The sequence below is a fragment of the Erinaceus europaeus genome, chromosome 1 (genome assembly GCF_950295315.1).
Source record: "Erinaceus europaeus chromosome 1, mEriEur2.1, whole genome shotgun sequence".
Taxonomy (NCBI): domain Eukaryota; kingdom Metazoa; phylum Chordata; class Mammalia; order Eulipotyphla; family Erinaceidae; genus Erinaceus; species Erinaceus europaeus.
In genome coordinates this window covers 14043865-14063770 of record NC_080162.1, presented here as the reverse complement: position 1 = coordinate 14063770, position 19906 = coordinate 14043865, and the positions used below count along the sequence as shown (strand labels likewise).

General features: G+C 37.3%; 1 protein-coding gene across 1 annotated transcript in view; it reads left to right on the top strand.

The window, feature by feature from the left end:
- Positions 1–19906, top strand: part of RTKN2 (rhotekin 2) — a 99090-nt gene that overhangs the window by 42627 nt on the left and 36557 nt on the right. The window contains exon 7 of the mRNA XM_007517381.2: positions 7677–7771. Coding sequence (XP_007517443.1) covers positions 7677–7771 — 95 coding nt within the window. The remainder of the gene's footprint in view (positions 1–7676; positions 7772–19906) is intronic.

The following is a 19906-nucleotide window of genomic DNA, read 5'->3' as shown; positions in this document are numbered from 1 at the left end:
TATGATGTTCCGTGTTCATCTTACATTTTTCTATCCAGAGGTAAATTGATCAGTTCTTTAAGGAACGCTGGTTTCTCTAACATACTTTCTTTAAACATTGTGTTTGTTGCTTCACAAATAGGTTTCTGTTTCTTGACTACATTCCTAGAATTTCTTACATGTCTAGTAGAATTTGCTTTTTGACATGTCAGGATGTTAACTGTAGTGGCCAGGAGATGGCCGCTTAAGGTATAGAGTACATTCCTGATTGTGAGTACTGGATTTGAGCTCCAGCACTTAATATAACAGAGTAGTGCTTTTTGTCTCTCTCAAATAGGAGAAAGAAAGCTTATATAGGTCTGCAGAAGAGCTCACTTGAATAATGTGTTGCTTTACATGTGCATGACCCCAGTTCAAACCTCTTCCCCACTCAGTCTTCCACCCACCCTCTGCCCATTGAAGCAAACCGGTGCTGTGGTTTCTGTCCCTCTCTGGCTCTATCTGGAAAAGAAAGAAACTAATATATACATGTATACATACATATATATATATATGTATATATATATATATATATATATAAAAAACATTTATAGATCCTAGAAATGTAAATCATCAAAATGTAGTTACATAACTTTCACACCTGCTGTGTTATATATGAAATAGGCCTTAGGACTCTAGCATTGTAGTGTTTAATTTGTTTTAAAATTTATTCTAGGAAATACATTTAGCTCATAAGCAGATGAAGTTCATGAAGCAATACTCAGCTCTTCAGGTGTAGAGCATTTTTATCAAACTATTTATATTCTAGCTATTTTTTCTATATCTTGAAAATGTCATTTATGTATTGTTAAATTCATGGGTGAATGGGCGTGTCCCTTCATCTGAAACCAGTTAGCCATAGATGTCTTTCCTAATACAAATGTCACTGACTTAAAACCACTTTAGAACTTTCCTAGTATAAGATAATGTTAAGTCTTTTCTGGAAAGTACTTTAGTACATTTGTAATTTGTAATATAGTGAGATATTTCTTTTTGTTCAGTGTACAACTAATACATACATATTTTCAAGATGTATTTAGGCATGAATAAGAGGGAGGGAACAAGAAAGAGAACCTAAGTATCAACCAATCACATGTGATACCTGACTTGAACTCAGACGTGCAACTTCGTGCCTTCATGAGACTTCAGTGTTTTGCCCACTTCCTGGGCTAATGAAATGTTTTAAGGTGAAATACATCTTAGAAGTGAAAGTGGGGGCTGTGTAGTAACACACCTGGTTGAGCACACATGTTACAAAGCGCAAGGATCCAGGTTTGAGTCCCCAGTCCCCACCTGCAGGGGGAAAGCTTTGCAAGCAGTGAAGCAGGGCTGCAGGTGTCTCTCTGTCTCTCTCCTTATCACCCCCTTCCCTCTCGATTTCTGACTGTCACTATCCAGTAATAATAAAAAAAATACAAAAAAAGTATACCCTTTAAATAAGAAAAAAAAAAGTTGAAAGCCGTAAAAAGGAAGTCAGTATCTTGAAAACTTTTAAGCAGTAGAATTCATAATTTAAAAAAAAAGAGCAGGTAGTATATGCTTTTATATACTGTACCTAAAACAGCAACATTATTTACTGTACCTCAGTTTTCTCATGAGAGATTAGGATTTTTTAGACACTTTTTTTTTTATAAGGTTCCTTAGGGATATCTCTGGTTCTACATCTTTAAAACATGTTTAAAAAAATAATGAATGGGTTGGTCAAATAGTTTAAAACTTTATTTAGCAATGAATATTTAATTTTCATTTTATCATTTGTTATTGTGTGACCCAGGCAAATTATTTTATCTCCTGGGTTTTTCTTTTCCCCCCTCTCTAAAATGGAATAATAATGTGCTAATTATTATTCCATTTTATGGGATGGCCATAGGGCCATTATGAAACCTAAAAAAGAACTCTGAACTTAGTATTTACTATGTATTTAATGAATGTTGTCCTTACCATTAACTACTGTGTTTTACTTTCACAGACAAGTGCTTTTTCTTTTTTTTTAATATTTTTTTGATATTTATTTATTTTTGTTGCCCCTGTTGTTTTATTGTTATAGTTATTATTGTTGTTGATGTCGTTGTTGGATAGGACTGAGAGAAATGGAGAGAGGAGGGAAGACAGAGACGGGGAGAGAAAGATAGACACCTGCCGACCTGCTTTACCGCCTGTGAAGCGACTCCCCTGTAGGTGGGGAGCCGGGGGCTCGAACCGGGATCCTTATGCCAGTCCTTGCTCTTTGCGCCACGTGCGCTTAACCCGCTGCGCTACCGTAGTCCAACTCCCGACAAGTACTGTTTCTAAGCTTGTTTTTTTTAAAAAATTATTGGGGGGGGGAGATAGCATAATGGTTATGGAAACAGACTCATACTTGAGGCTTTAAGATGCCAGATTCAGTTCCCCTCACCACCGTAAGCCAAAGTTGAGCAGTGCACAGATTAAAAATACACACACACACTGCACTAGTTAAATGAATATATATTCAGGCAGGTGCACCACCACCTGGCCCCTGATTCTTGAGCTTTTTTTATGTTACAAGTGAATTTTTCTATTTATATTTTTCTGTTACTACAGTGAACATTTACAAAAAATTTAGTATGAGTTTATGATTATGAAATAATCATGGTTAGGAACAGGTGTATTTATTTTCCATAGACAAAAAATTCCTCATTTTCTTGCTTTTGAATTTTCCTGAGGACTAGTAACTTTTCTTCTTTTCAAATATTTTTAATTATCTATAGATTTCTTATAAGCAACTTTATTATATATATCTCTGATATTGTCAGTGTTTTAAATTATATCTTTATAACTATAACATGAAAATATTTATAGATTAATCAGTTCATTTTAGTTGTGTGTGAAAAACTAGTGTATAGAACAGTTGAAAATAATACGTTTATATCAGTATTGATTAATATTGGTTTACACAATTGTAAGATTTCAGAAGTACAGTTTTACATCTATATATGTCTGTGTTTTTAAATTTTGTTATATTATTATTATTGTTAATTTTTACTAGAGCACTATTCAGCTCTAGTTTATGGTAGTTGTGGGGTATTGAACATGGGACTTCGGAGCTTCAGGCAAGAGAGTCTCTTTGCATAACCATTGTCTATCTACCCCTGCCCCATTTTTAAATTTTCAAACTGATACTGAAGCACTACCATTTCAACCCTTGGGATTCAAAACTCGGCAGTGAGATGGTGAAGCTCAGAGTCTTAGGGTCAAGCTTCTGTTTCCCACTTGCAGGATAGAAAGAGCTTCACTATTGGTGGAACAGGAGTTGAGTATCTCTGCTTCTCTCTCTCCCTCTCTCTCTCCCACTCCCTCTCCCCCTCCTCTCTCTCTCTCATGTATATATATGTATATATGTCTCCCTCTATGAGAAAGAAAAAAACATGCCCACCGGGAATGGTGGAGTTGTACTGCACTGAGTCCATGATGACCCTAGTCCCTAGTGATAGAAAAACAAAACAAAACTAGTATTATAACATGTAGACAGATGCTTGAAAATTTAATGACACTTATTTAATAGAAGATAATCTAAGTTATGTTAGAGTTTCTATTTAACTTGCAACTCCTAGAGGAATTTTTGAAAATAATATTTTTAGTGTTAAGTGGTTTTTAATCAGGACTGTGCTTTTTAGATTTATTTTATTTATTATTATTATTATTTATTTATTTTTTTTTTACCAGAGCACTATTCAGTTAAGACTTTCTTCCTTCCTCCCTGCCTCCCTCCCTACCAGAGCACTGCTCAGCTCTAGCTATGGTAGTTCAAGGGATTGAACCTGGAACTTTGGAGCCTCAGGCATGGGAGTCTCTTTGCATAACCAGTATGCTATCTACCCCTGCCTGTTTAATAGGGTTCTACAGTTGCTATTAAATAGATGTTTCCCTATGACTCCAGAGTATACAGCATTTCAAACTCTAATACACCTTTTGGGTACTTCCTCGACTGACCACTTGAGAGCCATGATTGGTGCTTGAGGATAGTATTAGAAGTCAGAATGCATAAAGAGAAGATTTCTGTTAAGTTTTTAGGTTTTAACAAAAATGGACATAAATAAAAGAATAGGAAAGCTTTCAGCGGGGTAGAGAGTTCTGGTGGTGGGAACTGTGTGGAATTGTACTCCTCTTATCCTATGTTCTTGTCAATATCTTCATTTTATAAATTAAGAAATAATTAAAAAATAATCCAATATTTTTTCAGATTTCCACTTAAAGTTGGCATATTTTTGTAGCATTTGTAAGTGCCCCCAATTGTTTTTTTAAATAATTTGTTCTTGATTTCAGAAAGCTTAAGTGGTTAAACTTTGGGAACTCAGTAGTAGGGTTGGCTACAAAGGAATAAGTGTAATGTTTTGGTAAGAAAATGTTATCCTGACAGGAATGTTTTAAAAATGAGATCATTGTTAGTTTTGGAAGCTTAGGCCTTATAATTAGTCATGGTTTAAAAATGAAATAACTTGAAATATTATCATCAAGTATTGTTTAATCTGAAAAAAGACAGGGAGCATTTTTGGTAATTTTTAGCCATGATCCATTTTTGATGTGACTCATTTATTTATTCATTTTTTATTTGTGGGGTTTAGCTTACTGAAATTTCTTAGATTTTTCCAGTATTCCTCTAACAGCTGAATTTACTGTAAAGCTTCATGAACCATTTTGTACATTATTCTTCATTGTATAAACATACAATATTTCACATAATCATTTTGTGAAAATGGAATGATTACTTACTTGATTAAAAAGGCAAGCTATTAAAAAATGTTAGATCTGTTGAAGCTGCAAAACAAGTATGCTAACATCCAGAATAAATGATTTGTTGTAAGGAACAACAGTTTGTCTGTTTTAGTGTAAGCAGCAATAGTAAAGGTTTTCTATAGTGTAAACTGTGACTCACTGTTCAGATGTAACTAGGTAAAATTACCCGACTTTGGATATAATTTAGTCTTCTCAGAAATGACTATTCAGTTATGATGTCATGTGACATATGAATTGAATTAAAAGTTTAATAAGTCATGCTCCTTGCTCTCCAGAGGTTTTGAAGTAGAAAATGTGGTGACTATGTATTGGTTTTTACCAGAAAAAAGTACCTTAATTTAGAATTACGTCCTTATTAAATAACAGGCTAGTAAGGCTTTTCTTCTGGTTTATGACTTCTTCGCAGCTGGACAGTCAGATTACCTGAACTACATTTTCTTTGTTTTTATTATTTTAATAATGATGATGATGATTGATTGATTGATTGATTTTTAAACCAGAGCACTGCTCAGCTTTGGTTTATGGTGGTGTGTGTATTGAGGGGGGGTGGCTTGAACCTCAGCCCCAGGCATGAGGTTTTCTGCATAACCATTATGCTAAATACCTCCCTCCCTATCCCCCCCCAAAAAAACTCTGTATTTTCTTATCTGAAAATATTGTGTCTGTCCTATCTTAAAAAGTTTTTGTAAACTCTTTAAAATGTATTATCAAAGCACTTTAAAGTGCACATAAGTAGATGTACTATTATAATGCTTTGCATGTTTCTAATTTTTCAGGGGAGAGGTTTTTTTTTTTATTATTTTTCTTTTCATTTTATTTCAGAAACAGGGTTGGGGCTCAAATCTAGGTCTCACACAGCAATAAACTGGCCCTACTGAGGAACTATCCTCCAGTCTGTAAAATAACATAAATCTTTAAGGAGAGGGGAGCCAGGCAGTGGTGCACCCGGTTAAGCACACACATTACAATGCACAAGGACTCAGGTTCAAGCCCCCAGTCCCCACCTGCAGGGGAAAAGCTTCACATGTGGTGAAGCAGGGCTGCAGGTGTCTCGCTGCCTCTCTCCCCATCTCTTCCTCCCCTCTCAATTTCTCTGTCTCTATTCAAAAAGAATAAATAAATAAATATAGTTTAAAATAAACAAATCTTTAAAGAGAGAGAGAGAGAGAGGACACAAGTGAGGAAATGGGTCAACTGGCACTCTGGTAGACTTGCACACTAGAGGCTCCTGGCTCCGGCCCTGGCGTGGCACATCCTGAAATGGCCCTTTGGCTTCATTTCTTCTCTCTCAGTAGGGGAGAGGTTTTTACCCTAAATGAGAAACATCACTTGAATACTCCCCCCCCCCAATGCTGCTTTAGCTTGGGAGTGGGGGTGGGGTGGGGGAAAAGGCACTCCAGTGGTTGGTGGATTGAACCTGGGACTTTAAAGCCTCAGGCTTGAAAGGCTTTTTGCATAATATTTTGCTGTTTCCCCCACCCAACCTAAGGCCATTTCACCAGATTTATTATTTTACCACAAAAGTAACAGAAACTTAAAAAAAACAAAAAAAGAATCTGAAACAGCAAAAATGCTTATTCATAGCTCAGCTACTGTAAGTCAAATACTTTTTATAATTTTAAATTGATATTTCTCTTCCAGTCTTTGTCTAATTTCTCAAAAGGCTTATTAATAAGAAAAGGACCAGAGCCTCACCCTGGCATGTGCGGTTGAACTTAGGACCTTATGCTCAGGAATCCACTGAGCTTTATCCACAGAGCCACCTCCCAGACTATTTTTTCCTTTTCATTTTTTTTCTTTTAAAACCGGGACACTGCTCAGCTCCAGCTAGTGGTAGTGATAGGAATTGAACCTGGGTCTACCAGTGCTTCCGGCTGTTGCACTTATGGTCATGCTGTCTCCCCACCATTAGTGACATTCGGTTCTCAGACATGCATTATACCACCACAAGTGGATTGCCCCAAGCCAAGTGCCTCAATATTTTTCATTTTTGAAAAGGATTGATACCCGCTCTACTATTTATAGAGCTGTTGTCCTTGGTGCGCCCATAATGTAGGCAGTTCAAGCCGAGTGCCTCACTCCTGGTAAGTTACTCACTTTACCTGGTGAGCTGTCTCCCTGTCTTCTCTCAGGTGTGTTTTGTTTGTTAATTCATCTTAATGAGAGAGATACAAAGTGGAAGATACAGAGATCAGAGCACTGCTCAGCTCTGACTTACCATGGTGCTGGGGGCCCACAGAGCTTCAGACATAAAAGTCTTTTGCATAACCATTACACTGTCTCTTCAGCCCCTTTCCCAGTTTAAAAAATATATTTTTTAAAAATAGCTAGCTTTAGGGTATTTTCTTAAATACTAGAGTCTTTACATAATCATTTAAAGTGGCTATTAGCTTGCACGACCATGATCTATTTAGCCATTCTTAGAGTAAGTCGATTGTACTTTTTCCTCATATTATTATTTGCAGATGTGCCCTTCATTGGAAATCAAAACAAATGATTTACATGTTTACTTTAAAGTAGCTGAGGAAAAGCTGTCTTAGCCGCAATTAGTAAAATCTTTTACCTTCCCCTTTAAAATCTAGTTGTTTGTTTATTTTGCTGTTGTTTTAACCTCTCCACGTTGTGTTGTTGTAGAAGTCATGACACAGTTTCACACTGAAAAACAGAAGAATGACTTTTCTGACAACCCAGTATTTTATGGAATAGAAAACATACTGGCTGCTTGGTAGATGGTACAACAGGTAGAGAGAACCACTTGTAGACTTGGGTTCCCAGCGTGATCCCCCTCGGGCAGTGCAGAGGCCAAAATCTTGCTCTTGATCTCTCTCATGTTAATAATGCATAAGAAAAAAAAGAAAAAAGAAAGCATACTAAAATGCTGAATTACATGTTCTTCCTATTAGTGGCACAAATTATCATTTGCTGGCTTACACCACCTTGACCCTGGAAAGTGCTGAGGATAGTTTCAAGACCCATAACCTGTCAACTAATGGAAATGGTAAGTACATCCCATACTTGACTTACTATATACATGGTGAGAGTGACAGTTTCTAATTATGTCTTTTTGAAGTGGATATTGGTTTAACTAATATAAGTGTGAATAATTCAATGGGTTCATTGATACAAGCACAGTCACTCCTTCTCCCCAAAAGAGAAAAGTTGTCCTTGCCAGAGATTTGTTTGTAAAACTGAGTGAGAACAGAAAGATTTTGTGAATTCTGAGTCCTTGTTTTTCCACTTAAAATTGATGACTTCATTGCCCTTCTGTTTATTTATGTTCTATTAAGCAATGCTTACCTCTGGCATTTGCTACTGGGGACTGAACTTGTAATCTTTGGTTGAAAGGCTGTTTGCATAAGCATTATGCTGTCTCCTCAACCCTCTCCAGCTCTTTTTGTAAAAATAAATAAATAAATAAATAAATAAATAAATAAATAGAGTAGTGTTGGTCAAGTTCAGTTGTATGATTTAGGTTACTTTATTTGTTTTCTGAGACAGGATATGTAAAATCATGTACTACCTTAAATTTATTCTTATAAAGGTTGGTGACCCTGTGCCAATGAGATGAATTATCTTACAAAAATACTGCTTAACTTTCAACTAATTAAATGTAGAGGCAAGTTCATAAAATGTAATTTAACAAATGTAGTTGAACAGATAATAGTGAAATCAGCAGATGCATAACTACTTCTATGTCCAGAAGAAGAACACTCTCAGCATTACTTCTCAGTTCCCTTAAGTGTGAATGTCTTCACTTACTCGCATTTCTTAGTGGTTTAATTAGTGGTGTGTACTTCCCTGAGGAATAGAATTTTGTTTTTTCCTAGCTGAGCTTTATATAGATAGAATCATGTCTTCTCAAATGTCTTGTTCATTGTTAAGTATGTTGAATGCATTGCATTATTTTATTGTGTTATTATATCACTATATACCTCCTATTCAATAACTTTAATATTACCCATATAGGTACATAGTTTAATATTAAACTTCCTTTAATGGTTTCTTAAATCAGCATCAGCAAATTATGTTTATATATATGTATCCATTGATATAAAATTCAGTTTGTGAGCATAGAAGTCTTTTTTTTTTTTAACATTTCACAGTGTCATTATAATTTATTGAAGGCATTTCAATACTGCAAATTGAAGTGTTTTCTCTTTTACACATTTAAATTTTTACCATTGTTTTTGTTTGTTTGTTTTACCAGAGTCGCTGCTCAGCTCTGGTTTATGGTGGTGCAGGGGATTGAATTTGGGACTTTAGAGCCTCAGGTATGAGAATCTTTGAAGAACCATTATGCGGGGGCCAGGTGGCGGCACACCTGGCTAAGTGCTCACACTACAGTGTGCAGGGACCCGGGTTCAAGCCCCTTCTCCCCATCTGCAGAGAGAAAGCTTCACGAGCGGTGAAGCAGGGCTGCAGGTGTCTCTGCCTCTCTCCCTCTCTATTTCCTCATCCCCTTTCAGTTTTTCTGTCTCTATCCAATAATGAATAAATATAAAAATATTTTTAAAAAGAATAACCATTATGTTATATCTATCTTTGCCCAACATTGAAGTCTTTATGATAGCTTTATCAAATTTTTGCAGCTTCTATAAACTGTTCCTATTTGCATTTCTTTTATTTTTTTTAAGATTTTATTTATTTATTTATGAGAAAGATAGGAGGAGAGAGAGAAAGAACCAGACATCACTCTGGTACATGTACTGCTGAGGATTGAACTCAGGACCTCATGCATGAGAGTCTGATGCCTTATCCACTGCGCTACCTCCTGGACCACTCTTATTTTCTATTTCTAATACTGACTTTTTCTGGGATTTTTTTTGTCAGTCTTAAAATAGGTTTGTTAGATTTTTTTTTAACTCAGAAATGAATCTGCATGCTAATATTTGTTAGAAATATTGCAGTAAGAAGTGTGTTATTTTAGTAGTTATCTTAGTTATTTTTGCTCTATATAATTTGAAACTTTACTGTTTGATGCCCATATTTCCTAGTACTCTTTAATCTCAAATGTACTGTTTTAGATATTTGTCTTCAAAGAGCATTGGGTATTGGATTTTACTTTTTGTCCAATTTGATAATCTTTGCATTTTCTTACTTAAGAATTTGTCATTTGTTCCCCCCATTTCATATGGAAGAGTTCATAAACCCTATTACATAACATTAACTGCTTGGATTTAAATCTGTTATCATAACCTGTGTTTTCTATTCATCTCGCTTATTCTATTTTGTTTTTTTTTCAGCTCTTCCTAGACATGTTAAGAATTGGTAGTTTGTGAATCCCAGGAGGTAGCATAGTGGACAAAGTATTGAACTCTGAAGCGTGAGGTCCTGAGTTGATCTCTGACATTACATATGCCAGAGTAATACTCTTTTGGCCCCCTTCGTCCTCCTCCTCCTCTCTCTCTCTCTGGGGACTTGAACCCTGGTCTTTGGGTCTTTGCACATTGTAATGTGTGTGCCCAACGAGGTGCACCATCACCCCCTCCCCACCACCACCACCACCAATGCTTGATCCAGTGTCACCTTCCAGGCTAGCTGTGAGCTGCTGTTCTGTATTCAAATTCCATTTGAAATGTCACATGATGTTTTAGACGTTTAATATTTATTTCAATGTGTACATGTTTCTGTAGCATGTTTGTATCTCACATCTATATCTGATTTCATTTTCTTTCTGCTTTAAGTATAATCATGAGTGTTTAATATGTTTCTCGGTACTTTATATGAAAATGTGTTATTTTGTTCATTTTTTGTAATTTTAAAAATTTTTTTTAAATATTTAGTCCCTTTTGTTGCCCTTGTTGTTTTATTGTTATCGTTATTACTGCTGTTGTTATTGATGTCGTCGTTGTTGGATAGGACAGATAGAAATGGAGAAAGGAGGGGAAGACAGAGAGAGAGAGACACCTGCAGACCTGCTTCACCGCTTGCGAAGCAACTCCCCTGCAGGTGGGGAGCTGGCGGCTGGAACCCGGATCCTCGTGCCTGTCCTTGCGCTTTGCGCCACGTGCGTTTAACCCGCTGCGCTACTGCCCGACTCCCCTGATCTTTCTTTCTTATACTGAGGTACTATTGGTTTACAACACTATATGTTTCAAACCTCAACAGACTTTTTATAACACCAACACCTACCACAGTCCACCATGAGGCGTCTGCTGATAGTCCACCACAATCCAGTAGACAAAACTTCTAGCTGTTCTACCCACCACTCAGCCCTTCCCCTTCAGGCAAATACCATTTTCTGTTGTCAGAATCTAAGGACTAGCTTTAGTTTGTGCCTTTGCTTTGATTCTTTTATCTTCTACACACGACTGAAATCAAGTATTTGTCTTTCCCCCTCTAAGGCAGTTACTTAGCACAGTGCTCTGAAGCTCCGTCCATTTTGTCACAAATGACAATAGCAAGATTGTCTTTTTATTGCTGAGTAAACTCCACTGTGTATGTATGTCACATCTGTACCCATTCATCAGTGGACACATGGGTTTTTTCCATCTCTTGGTAATTATGAGTAGTGCTATATCCAAGAGGTGCCCTTGTCCTTTCTATACTATTTTCATATTCTCTGGGTACGTATCCAAAAATGGAATTACTGGATTGTATAACAGTTCGAGATTCTTTTCTTTGAGAAATCTTCATACTGTTTCCCCACAGTGTGTAGATACATGCATATATGACTGATGTATTTGTCTATGTCTTTCCTCTGCAAAATGCATCATAATTTTTCCAGCAACCACATACACACACATACACACACATACACACACATACACACACACACACTAGTGTTGTGGGAGAAGTCTTTTTTTCTTCCACCGTTGTCACTTTTTGTTTTTTGTTATGTTCTTAATAAGGATTCTAACAGGTTTGAGGTGAAAGTTAAAGTTCTTATTCTTATTCTTGAACTATTTTTTAAAGATTTTTGTATTAATAAGAAAAACACAGTGGGGGAGGGAGGGGAGGAGAGAGAGAGAGAGACAGACAGACAGACAGACAGAAATTGAACACCAGAGCATCACTCGAACAGGATGTAGAATTTTGGTATTTAAAATTACTTTCGAATATTAAAGATATAATTGCACAGTTTTATTACTTTATGTCATTGCTGGGCTTCACTGCTCTGAAATAACTTTTTCAGATAGAGAAGCTGAGGGGGGAGTGGGGGTGGGGCAGGGTGAGGGAGAAAGGGAGCGAGGGAAAGGAATTAACACAGCACTCAGTCTTCCTTTAATGAAGTAGGGACTAGGATTGAACCTGGGTCCCACACATGGCAAGCAGCTCACCATCCGAGTAAACTATTACTGGCTCCTCAGAGTTATTTGTGAGTGTCTGGCTTCTGTGAAGTGAACTGCAAATTTTCTTGTTGCCTTTTATTTTCTAAGGCTTCGTGGTGGTATTATTATTGTTGTTGTTGTTGTTATTTGTTTATTTACTGGGGTGATGAATGGTTCATGGTAAATACAGTTTTTGATAGATACGTAAAATTTCTCAGTTTTCTGCAAAGCATTCTGCATTCCCAATCTGTCTTCCTCTACCTTCATGCACTGGGACTTGAAAGCAGACACACACACACACACACACACACACACACACACACACACACACACATTCTCTCTCTCTCTCCTTTACTTTGGTGTAATACACCAGGCCCAGTCCAAATTCTACTTTGTGTTTTACCTTTCTGTTCTTATTTCTCAACTTCTTTCCATGTCTGAGATCATCCCGTATTCCTCCTTCTCTTTCTGGCTTATCTCACTTAACATGATTCCTTCAAGCTCCATCCGAGATGAGGTGAAGAAGGTGAATTCATCACTCTGGCATTTTTTAAGTGTGGAGGTTCATGAACTTTTAGATATTGTTGATTGGGCGACTCATTAACTCAAGGCCGAAACTCCCTCAGTTGTATGAGCAGTCTCTTATTTCATTCTCCTCCTCCCTTTCCTATTAAAGTTGTTAGCCTTTCTTAATCAACATCTGTATGTTTATAATCCTTGCTTGTGTGTTTTCCATCTTTTTATGAATCTTTGATGATTCTGTAGATTTGTTTCATGGCCTAAATTCCATTTAATTTATTTTCTGTAGCCCTGTTCAATCTGTTGCTAAACCAGTTTACCATTTGCGAATTGTATTTTTCAGCTCAGGACTTCTGTGTTTCCTTTTCGAATTTTCTTTGCTGCTTTGCTTGCCTTCATATACTGTTATTATCCTTTAGTTTCCCTTTTTATTAAAAGATCACACATAGATGTTTTCTAGTCTATAGTTAGTTGAAATATACAGACTCTTTTTAGATATGTTTCTTTTTATTTCTATTAGTTCTCATGATGTTTCCATTGCTTGCATATCTGGTTATCTTCATGTGCTTGTCCAATAGGAAGTTTGCATATAGAAACAGTAATACTTGGGGATCGGGTGGTGGCGCAGTGGCACAAAACTCAAGGATCCACGTGAGGATCCCGGTTCCAGCCCCCAGCTCCTCACCTGCAGGGGAGTCTCGTTTCACAAGTGGTGAAGCAGGTCTGCAGGTGTCTGTCACTCTCTGTCTTCCCCGCCTCTCTCCATTTTTGTCTGTCCTATCCAACAATGACGACATCAATAGCAACAATAATAATAACTACAACAACAATAAAAGCAAGGGCAACAAAAGGAAATAAATAAATATTTTAAAAAAACAGTAATACTTGATGTTTCGGGCAGACTCCTTGAGGGTGGGAGGTTGGATGGAGAGAGGACTATCAGTCCAGACCAACTTTATTATTCAAAGATCATGTCTTTTTTTTTTTTTTAATCAGAGCACTGCTCATCTCTAACTTATGGTGGTGCAGGGGATGGAACCTGGGATTCTGCAGCCTCAGGCATGGAATCTCCTTACATAACCATTATGCTGTCTACCCTCTCTTCACAAAATTTTATCTGAGTTCCTCTGGAGCCCTCTCACCCTGACTTTATGGCATGAGAATTCTATGTACTGCAAAGTTAGTATATAGCCGGTTTACCTCAGTGTTGGTGTTTACTTTGGGATATCATCTTAGCGTGACGACTGTCTTGTTATAAATCCTTTCCAGTGTTTAGTTCCTTGGCTTATTTCTAGCCTGTTTTCACCATCTTGCAGGATGATTCGATCTTAAATTCCTATTTACTGGAATTGGCAGTTACTCTCAGGAAAAACACACCTATTGTTCTTACTTAACATAATCGTCTCAGATTTGTACTGGTAATTATAGTTTTGTTACTTCTTCAGAGCACTGGGAAAAAATTATGAGTGATTTTTAATAATGGTGTCTCAGATTGTGAGACTACAGGAAGTATAGAGATCCAGACTGCACCCACCACGAAAGCATTGTGCCACCCTCCCATTCCACACCAGCCACCATGGATTTCTCACAAAGTCTTAGAAACAGTTAGGCTACTACTTTTTTTTTTTTATTTGTGTGTTTCAATTCTCTATATTCCACACACGAGTGAAGCCATTTAGTGTTTTGATTCAGTATTTTCAGTGAGCATTGAATTAAACTATCTAGCCTTCCATCACCCAGGCTTGAAGTCTGCAGATGTCAACATTATCGGAAAATCCGGTGCTGAGGTTTGGGATTGTCCCTTTTGTATCATTTTTTTTTTTTCTCTTCTTTCTCTCTCTCTCTCTTTTTTTTTTTTTTGCCTCTAGGGTTATTGCTGGGGCAAGCCCAAGAGAAAGTTTGGTTACTTCAGTTTTTTTTTTTTTTTTTAATTCATATGTTTTAGCTGTTTATATTCACTTACTTTTTTTTAAATATTTATTTATTTTCCCTTTTGTTGCCCTTGTTGTTTTATTGTTGTAGTTATTATTGTTGTTCATGATGTCATCGTTGTTGGATATGACAGAGAGAAATGGAGAGAGGAGGGGAAGACAGAGAGAGGGAGAGAAAGACAGACACCTATAGACCTGCTTCACCGCTTGTGAATTGACTCCCGTGCAGGTGGGGAGCTGGGGGCTCGAACCAGGATCTTTCTGCAGGTTCTTGTGCTTTGCGCCACGTGTGCTTAACCCTCTGCACTACTGCCTGACTCCCTTCACTTACATTTTTACAGACGAGCAAAATATAGCCTAGAGACTCTCACATGCTAGATCATGTAGCTAGCAAGCTATAGGGCCAGACTTTAACTAGTCCAGGACAGACTGTGCTTTCTACTTTGCTTTGCATTCAGGCATGCTTGCTGTGAGAGCATCCAGAGGCTCAAATTACGATCGATGTGTGAATAATGGAATTGATGATGAAAGGCCTCATTCTTTCAGCCAAATCATCTGAAAATTTGTGGAAAGGAATGAAATTCACAAAGGGAGCAACAATTTTAATGGTGTTTTCTTAGTTGTCTTCAGTGTCCTATATCATTACATTTTCTTTGAACAAAGTACTCACTAATAAGTATAGGATCTGCGTGATATCTCTTTCTTAAAGAAACACAATACAGACTAATAGTACAGGCTGTGAGAAGATGTATCTTCACAAAAAACTGTTGGCACTGAAACTTGTAGATTTAACAGGCAACATTTTAAGAACAACAGTTTATATGCTTTAACTTTACTTATATAATGTTTTCCTCAATGTATTTAAATCAGGACCTAGTAAATAAATTCCATTGAAAGAGAAAATTTTGTATACTAGTGTAATGGGTTCTCAAAAATAAAGTTATGTAGGCATCTACCAAAATACTATAAAATCGAGCACGTCCTTTGAAATTTGTAACTTAGCCTAACAGATGGTGCAGTGGGTGACATATTAATCTAGCAATCATCAAGTCCCCCATTTAATTCTTTTTTAAAAATATTTATTTATTTCCTTTTAGTTGCCCTTGTTGTTTTATTATTGATATAGTTATCATTGTTGTTGTTGTTGTTGTTGTTGATGTCATTGTTGTTGGATAGTACAGAGAGAAATGGAGAGAGGGAGAGGGGGAGAGAAAGATAGACACCTTCAGACCCGCTTCACCGCCTTTGAATTCCGTGGGCCTGAACCGGGATTCTTACTCTGGTCCTTGCACTTGGAGCCAAATGCACTTAACCCCGCCTGACACCCCCCCCCCCCCCCCGCCCCATTCAGTTCTCAGCATCACATAAACCAGTGATTGATTCTCTAGTATCTTTCCTTCCTTCCTTCCTCCCTACCTCCCTCCCTCCCTTCCTTCCTTCCTTTTCTCCTTTCTTCTCTCTCTCTTTTATATGCATAAAGAAATTCATTTTGGGGGTGTCGGGCAGTGGCTGGCCCACCAGGTTGAGCACACATGTTAACAGTGCGCAAGGACCCGGTTCAAGCCCCCAGTCCCCACCTGCAGGTATCTTTCTGTCTCTCCCTCTAACCACACCCTTCCCTCTTGATGTCTGGCTGTCTCTGTCCAATAAATAAAGATAATTATTATTATTTTTTTTTTTAAAAAAAGAAATCTATTTTCTTTTTTCTTCTCCAGCAGGGTTATTTCTGGGGCCTGGTGCTCATACAACTTTTGGTTACCGCATTTTTTTTTTCCAATAAGGGGGGGGAGAAACACTTGTGAAACACCTGTAGCAGTATCCTATCAGTTGTGAAGTTCTCCAGTTAGTGGGGATCAGCAGATCTTTGCACATGGACTCTACTGGGTGTCCTACTGGCTCCACTAAATAGTTGTTTTAAAGATGGAAATTTTTCACTTAGACTAGGAGAGACAGTACAGTATTAACACACCAGACCTGCATGCAGAAGGCCTTAGTGGTCCTAGGTTCATTCCTTTGCACAACCCTATGTCCAAGCTCTGGTTTCTCTCTCCCTCTCCCCCCCTCTCTCCTTCTCCCTCTCCCTCTCCCACTCCCTCACTCTCCCCTTTTCCCTCCCCCCCTTTCCCTCTCCCTCCCTCTCATGAAAATGAATAAACAAGTCTTTGGAATTCGTACTTCAGTTTTATTAGTCTTGCTAATTGAAGGTAAAAACCAAAGCAATATCATAAGGCTTGTATTTGTCATCAAGAAGTTTTTATACTTTTTATAGAAAATCAAACCACATGGTGAAGATTGACTCACCCAGAACGAAGATGTTATCTTGATTCTTTCTCTTGCCAGTGTTTTGTTTTTGTTGTTGCTGTTGTGTTTTTTTTAAACTGCTTTTTGTTCCTCATTTGAAACTATAGATGAATTAGATAAAATCTTGAAAAAGTCATGAAAAGCCAAACTGCTCTTTCACTTCCTGTTTCGTTTCATCTTGTCATGATACCTCCCTTAGTTACAAGAAGAATTACGTATTTTGATTAAATGTGTTGCACAATAACTGAGAAATAGCACTGCAAAATGAAAAAAAAAAAGATATGGTTGTGACAGTGAGACTCCCTTAGATATGAAAGTATGAGAAGTATTTATTAGTTTCACCCACAGTGATAGATGTCATTTGCACATTATGTTGTTTGATTTTCAAAGTGACCTTCCTATTTGAGAGAGGTAGCAGTTTCCAAAATGAAAAATTGATGCGCAGGTCAGTTAAGTGACTAGCCTACATGCCTTGTTTGTTGGAGAGAAGAAGCTGTGTACATTTTGTTCCTAAGTGGCACTGAGCTGTAAAGAAACTAGGTTGGAAATAACATATGATCACAGGGTGTGTTGCAAGGGGGCTTTGGAGCAAGGAATTCTACATACTGTCTCTCTTTTCAAGGATTGCATTCAGGAAGGAGTTTTCTTGACAGGCCATGAAATCGGAACTTATTTTATCAGTGAAGCACATTGGTACGTGTTGGATTTAGATTCCTGAGAGTTTATTTATTTGAACAAACTTATGAACTGGTCTAAAAAAATCCATCATTTGTGATTCTGTTTCTCTAGGGAATGTGTCTTAATTTAAAAGCAAGTACCCTATAGGTATTTAGAAAACAAGTCATTTGCAAAACTGGGCTTTCTATAAAAAGAAATTTGCCTTCAATTTTTAAATTCATGAATCATGAAGTTGATTTCAGCTATATTACTCATACCCATGTTTCTGTAGGCCTTCTGTTTCATTTCCTTCCTGTTTGAAAGAAGAATATTTCTCATTTATATCTGCATTTTAGAATCATTGTCCATTTTGTATTCATGTCAAACCCTTTATTTTTTTATTGGTAGCAATTTTAACACGGTAATAATAAACAATATTTTAATAGTCCCAAACAGTTTGTTCTGTATTACTCTGTAGTAGAATGTTGTGCAGGTAAGTTATTTTACTTTGTACTTTTAATTTAGACTGATCTTTTCTCCTTAGTTTATGTACCAAACCCCAACTACTTTGCATCTATACATTACATTAAGTAATAGTACTTTTACAAGAAATCATTTGTTTTTCAGTTAATTTTTTTTTCCTGTTAGTAATTAGACCGGGAGGATAACTGGCTCACCCTGTACAGATGAAGCTTCACTAGTGGTGGAAGAAGGTTGTGGTGTTTCTTCTCCCCCCACCCTTTGTATTATTTTTACCTGGTATGTTAAATAAAATCAGTGAGCCCACTTATAGCAGTAGAGCCATATAGGCACTAAGCCCCAGCAAAAACAATAATAGTAGTAATAGCCACTGCTAACTATGTCTAGGCACTATGATCAGGAGTATAATTATAACTCTGAAAATCATTTGTGTGTGTGTGTGTGTGTGTGTCCCAGTGTGAACAAAGGACCATTTGCTATATTTATAACCCCTGAACAGAATAAATAATGCAGTGCATTTCCTCCATACAGCTATAACAATTAAACACCTATCTGAACACTACATTAAAGGAGTATTTCAGTGTTTTTAGTGTGGATATGGGAAGTGGGCTGTTTGTTTATCAGAGCACTACTCAAAATGAGTAACCCTGGGGTTGAACCTGGATCTCTGGTGCCTTTGGCATGAATATTTGTGCTCCATACCTCCCCACCCCTAGAAAAAAAATCTAAATTCTTGTAAATTTACAGAAAAGTTACAATGGCAGGATCTCCCCCCCCCAAAAAAAAGACATTTCTTACATGACGCTCTATTATCTATGTTATTCTTTTATCTCTACTCATAGAACATCACTCCAGTCCAGGTTAGGAAATGAATATTAATCTATAACTACAATCCAATCCTCAGACTAATTTTAAGGATTGTCATAATGCATGTTAGTGGCCCGAAGAGAAGCTAAGTGCAGAATGACTTGTTACATGCTTACGCATGTAGACTTTGCGATCTTTGTCTTAATCTCTGTATGTTAATATACTTCCAATTTTAATTCAATACCAGAAATTTATTCATCTTTCTTTTTTTTTTTCCTTCTTGGGGAGATTAATGGTCTATAGTCCACAGTAAAATGCAGTACATGTGAAACATTTCAGTTTTCCACATCTAACCTCTGCCATCACATTCTAGGACCTGAACACACCCCACCCCACCTCACCCCATCCCAGAGTCCTTTACTTTGGTGCAATACGCCAAACCCAGTCCAAGTTCTGCTCTGTGTTTTCTTTTTCAACTTCCTTTTCAAATGTATTACTGATGATTTAATAATGATCGACAAGACTGTGGGATGAGAGAGGTACAATCCATACAGTTCCCACTGCCAGCTTGCCATATCCCATCCCCTCTATAGGGAGGTTCCTTATTCTTTATTGCTTTGGGAGTATGGCCCAAAGATCTCTAAGAGGTTTAGAATGTGGGGGTTCTGGCTTCTATAATTGCTTCTTTGCTGGACATGGGCATTGTTGACGGGTTGATCCATACCCCTGGCTTTTCTGTACCTGTCCCTAGTGGGGCAGGACTCTGAGGAGTTGGGCTGCAGGACATTGCTGAGGTCACCTGTCCACTTTTTTATTGGGCTGTTCCTTTTCCTTTTTGTGGAACTGTATGAGCTCTTTATAATAGAGTTTTTGATATCAACCACTTACTTGAAATGGTTTTCTTGTTTCTCTTTATGGAATGTTCTTATGATGTGTAGAAACTTTTGAATTTGATACAGTCCCATTTGTCCCTTCTTGTTTTTGTTTTCCTTGCTCATGGGATAAACTCTCCAACTACATCTTGAATGTTGTCCTGAAATGTTTCACCAGTGTATTCGTCTATATATTTTATAATGTCAGGCCTACTACCCAGATATTTGATCTATCTTGAGTTTATTTTGGTGCATGGTGTTCAATGGTGGTCTAGTTTCAGTTTCCTACTTGTGG